The sequence below is a fragment of the Cyprinodon variegatus genome, unplaced genomic scaffold, assembly GCF_000732505.1.
Source record: "Cyprinodon variegatus isolate N-32 unplaced genomic scaffold, C_variegatus-1.0 Scaffold1470, whole genome shotgun sequence".
Classification (NCBI taxonomy): domain Eukaryota; kingdom Metazoa; phylum Chordata; class Actinopteri; order Cyprinodontiformes; family Cyprinodontidae; genus Cyprinodon; species Cyprinodon variegatus.
This window is the reverse complement of record NW_015151923.1, coordinates 52,536-57,352: the sequence shown is the minus strand read 5'-3', so window position 1 is coordinate 57,352 and position 4,817 is coordinate 52,536. Positions and strand designations below refer to the sequence as shown.

Here is a 4,817-nt window from a genome sequence, read left to right as displayed (position 1 = left end):
GGCCAGTGTAGATGGTAGGCCAGTGTAGATGGAGAAACACCAGTGTAGACATTATAGGCCAGTGTAGACATTATAGGCCAGTGTAGATGGAGAAACACCAGTGTAGACATTATAGGCCAGTGTAGATGGTAGGCCAGTGTAGATGGAGAAACACCAGTGTAGACATTATAGGCCAGTGTAGATGGTAGGCCAGTGTAGATGGAGAAACACCAGGGCCGAAAATCATTCCCAGTGCGAGCCTTGGTAGACGTGCCCACCTAGACTTCCTATGTTGAAGTTTCACTGCTGATTCATTTTCTCTGGACCTTCCTGAGATCCATGATAAACGGTTTTCCAGGCTCTTCTCCCTGGAAGCTTGTTCTCAGCTTAAGTCTTTGATAGAAACGGGTTTGGGTCAGGACATGCATCTGGGATTAAAGCTTTGCTGAGTCAGAGGAAGTCGTAAGCAGCGGAAGGGAGGCCCGGTTCCAGAAAATGCTGAATATGTGGAGGCAGACGTGGCGTAGGCGTGAACGAATGATGAAAGAGAGGCGTGAGCCCTCCACCGCTCTGTAGCTCAGACTTCCTGTTTCTCCCACAGGGTCGCTTCCTGCTGGACGTCTTCACCACCATGGTGGACCTCAAGTGGCAGCACTCGCTCCTCATCTTCACCTCGGCCTTCCTCTGCTCCTGGATGCTCTTCGCCATGGTCTGGTGGCTCCTGGCCTTCGCCCATGGAGACCTGGAGCCCCGTGACCCAGACAGCGGCCCCGGTCCAGTCCCCTGCGTCACCGCCATCCACTCCTTCACCTCAGCCTTCCTCTTCTCCATTGAAGTCCAGGTGAGTCTCGCTGCTGCTGCTGCCGCTGCAGGTGTTGGTCGTTTGCTAATCCTCTTGTCTGGTCTTCAGGTGACCATCGGATTTGGTGGCAGGATGGTGACAGAGGAATGCCCCGTGGCCATCATCATGCTGATCATCCAGAACATTTTGGGGCTGATCATCAACGCCGTGATGCTCGGCTGCGTCTTCATGAAGACGGCGCAAGCCAACCGGAGAGCGGAGACGCTCATCTTCTCCAGGAACGCTGTCATCGCCACACGAAACGGCCGGCCCACCTTCATGTTTAGAGTCGGAGACCTGAGGAAGAGTATGATCATCTCGGCCACCATTCAGCTGCAGGTGAGCCCTCAGAGAGAAAGCGGCGCCACAGAGACCTGATTCTGATGCTAACCGAGGATTCTCTGTTTCCCTGCAGGTGATCCGCCGCACCGTGACGGCTGAGGGCGAGGTGGTTCCAGTTTGCCAGCTGGACATCCAGGTGGAGAACCCTCTGAGGAGTAATGGCATCTTCCTGGTTTCTCCTTTGATCATCAGCCACACCATCGATCGAGGGAGTCCTCTGTACGACCTGTCTGCCCAGTCTCTGGCTACTGAGGACCTGGAAATTATCGTCATCCTGGAAGGTCAGGGCCCAACCTCAGTCCAGCTCCCGACACAGAACCTTTATGTTTCTGATGCAGTGCGTCGAGTTTAAAGAGCTTTAAACATTCCTTACTCTCATGAAACGGACCGATCCGTTCCCATTGAACCGTTTTTAGGGAGTGTTTTTCCTCCATGTTGTTCTGTTGTTGAGCTCAGCTCCAGTTCCAGCTGTTCTACTTCATCCCTGTTCAGAATCCTTCTAACTTTTTATCCCTCTTGCTTCCAGGTGTGGTGGAGACCACAGGCATCACCATGCAGGCTCGCACCTCCTACACCCCCGAGGAGATCCTGTGGGGGAGGCGCTTCGTCTCCATCATCACAGAGGAGGACGCCCGCTACTGCGTGGACTACTCCAAGTTCGGAAACACCGTCCCGGTCCGGATGTCATCCCTCAGCGCCAAGGAGCTGGACCAGAGCCGGGGAGTCCAGGAGGGGCCGTCTGAGACCCAGCTGCAAGGGTGGGGGCTGGTTCGGGCCGGCAGGGGGGGCTTCCGCAGAGGAGGGCGCACCTGTGAAGGCTCAGCCCCCCACCCCTGGTACAACCAATCAGCGAAGCAGGAGAAAGATGTGGAGCAGAAAGGCCAGAATAAGAAAGTGCAGCTGGAGGTGATCGGACGGCAGTTGGAGGAAGATGGACTCGGAGAAATGAGCGACTGAACCAGTATGTGGGACTGGATCAGGAATGGTGGGGGGCGTCTCCATAGAGACGGACACATCTTTGTCTGGTGGTCAGAACAGACTCCATCCTGCCTCTTCTCTCTTTTACTGTTTGATTATTGACCTGTCATGTTTTTGTGCGTTTTTCTGTATCAGTAAATAATTGATGACGCTCACATATCCAGATTATTTACCGATTCCCTCAGAATAAATGACGGACGCTCACAGGACGCCTCACAATGTTTTATCTCTCAGTAGATTAAAATCATTTTCTCTGCTCTTGTTGTTTGTAACGTTTAAATAAATCAGTGTTTGTTTTTTTTATTCTCTGCCGTTTTGTTCGTCTTTTACTGATTCCGTTTGAAATAACAGCTTCCTCGTCCTGAGATGAAACCTGCTGATATCGAAGAATCAAACAAAATCGTTCTGTTCCAGGGGTTTATGTCTCAGGAAAGAATAACAGCAATCTGGATTTTATTATATGACCCAAAACATCCAGCAGGTTCCACACCGTCCTAATTTATGAAACAGAAGAAACCAGGAGAGAAGAGCTGCATGAAGAATCCGTACTTGAAACCTCTGAGTTTAAGAGGGAAACTATTCAGCAAGACGCTGCTGATAAAACATGAATTAAAACCTGGCACTCCTATTGAAATAAATACATTTTATTAATATCTATTGATGCTGAAACTCTGCGTTTTATTTCCATATGTTTAAATCAGTTAGGGCTCCTGATTTTTATTTATATCTTTACTACTGATAGCTGTAATACCCATCAAGCAGCACCAGGGGGAGATTGAACCCTGATTATACTATGGGCTAAAACAGCTGTATTAAATTTATTATGGGCCTTCCATTCATCATCCATCCATCCATTAATCTAACCATTTATTCATATATCCATTCATTATTCATGCATCCATCCATCATCAATCCATCCACCATCAATACATCCATCTGCCATCATCCATCCATCATGCATCCATCCATCCATTATGCATTCATCCATCATCAATCCATCCACCCATTATCCACCCATCATCCATTCATCCTCAATCCATTCATCCATCCATCCATCATCAATCCATCATCCATCCATCATCTATCCATCATCCATCCATCATCAATCATCATCCATCCATCCATCCATCCATCATCCATCCATCCATCAAACATCCATCATCCATCCATCCATCCATCAATCCATCATCCATCCATCCATCATCCATCCATCCATCCATCATCAATCCATCCATCATGCATCCATGCATCCATCATCCATCCATCCATCATCAATCATCATGCATCCATCCATCCATCCATCCATCCATCCTCAATCCATCATCCATCATCAATCCATCATCCATCCATCATGAATCCATCAATCATCAATCCGTCCACCCATTATCAATCCATCCATCTTTTATCCATCCCTCATCCATCCACCCACCAAACATCCATTTATTATCCATCCATCCATCCATCCATCCATCCATCCATCCATCCATCCATCCATCCATCCATCCATCCATCCATCCATCCATCCATCCATCAGCATATCATCAATTCTGGAATTCTGCTGGAAGTTTTTTCCTGTTAAAAGAAGTTTTTCCTCTCTACTCTGCATGCATGCTCACTGTGAGGGATTGCTGCAGAGTGAAAAACAAAAATGTGAGCGAATGTCGTCGCAACAGGCTCATCCAGGAGAAATGTGACATGTAAGTCAATGACTGCATCCAATGTTTTGCCTCAATGAAAACATTGAACTAATCGGACAGTCTGATCTGGTTGAATCATCTCTGTAAAGAGAGATGACATGTGCTGTGAATTAGCGCAATAAAAATAAACTGAATTGAGTCATATCACATTTTGAGAATTATAATAAGGAATGTTTCTACATTTTCAAAGATATTTCACATCAACTGCAAACTTGGTCAACAGAGCAGAGGTTTGTCCAGTAGGGGAGCTGCTGTCTCTTCTTCTGGACATCAGGGATGTTTAAGGCACGGTTTTATTGAAAGGTAATAAGCAGTTAATCTTTTATCTAAATATTTATGTTCATTTTCAATCAATGTGAATCCAAACAAGCTTGGTGATTCAAGTTATGACCAGTCTGTACTGGTTTAACAACCAGCATGACCAGTTACACAAAGATATTCAACTGTAGCTGAAACTCAGCCGTCTGCTCTTTCAGAACCAAATCATGTTCCGGTTCTGATGAGGAGAACCGCGGTTGGGTTAAAATGATCAGAACCTGTAACAGGGTCAGATCCAAGGAGGCCACCATGTTCCTGAGATCCAACTAAGAAAAGAGATCCAGAATTAAAAAGCCAGAAAAAAGGTTTTTATTTCCAGTCAAATAGAAATCAAATTTTAAATGAATACAGTTAGATTTACAGAAGAGACCTGAGGAGCTGCAGGAGCCTGTAAACAATCAGCAAGCTAAAGATTAGTAGTTATCAAGAAAGCAGCAGGGATTCAGGACCAGAACCACCAAATGCTCAGCAGGGACCACAGCAGAACCAGCACCGGGGTCCCAGCGGGAGCCGTGGAGCCCGAGTTGCACAGGTTACTGTTACAGCACCTGTAGGTGAATCTGGAGATGGACGGGAACATCTGGGTGAGACGGGACACATCGCACTCTGTGTACCGGATACACTGCCGGATCGTCTTCCCACCTGCAAACACAGAAGAAGAA

The 4,817-nt window shown here is 47.2% G+C and overlaps 2 protein-coding genes across 3 annotated transcripts in view; one reads left to right on the top strand and one right to left on the bottom strand.

Annotated features, from left to right (window-relative positions):
• The window catches only part of LOC107103515 (ATP-sensitive inward rectifier potassium channel 11-like), a 5,251-nt gene extending 2,803 nt beyond the window's left edge, over positions 1–2,448 (top strand). For both annotated transcript variants that reach the window (XM_015403248.1, XM_015403247.1), the window contains exons 3-6: positions 581–820; positions 890–1,159; positions 1,236–1,443; positions 1,689–2,448. In XM_015403248.1, coding sequence (XP_015258734.1) covers positions 581–820; positions 890–1,159; positions 1,236–1,443; positions 1,689–2,119 — 1,149 coding nt within the window. In that variant the 3' untranslated portion in view covers positions 2,120–2,448. The remainder of the gene's footprint in view (positions 1–580; positions 821–889; positions 1,160–1,235; positions 1,444–1,688) is intronic.
• A 2,006-nt stretch (positions 2,449–4,454) lies between these two features.
• LOC107103517 (CD59 glycoprotein-like) overlaps positions 4,455–4,817 on the bottom strand; it is a 5,171-nt gene continuing 4,808 nt past the window's right edge. The window contains exon 3 of the mRNA XM_015403250.1: positions 4,455–4,797. Coding sequence (XP_015258736.1) covers positions 4,598–4,797 — 200 coding nt within the window. The 3' untranslated portion in view covers positions 4,455–4,597. The remainder of the gene's footprint in view (positions 4,798–4,817) is intronic.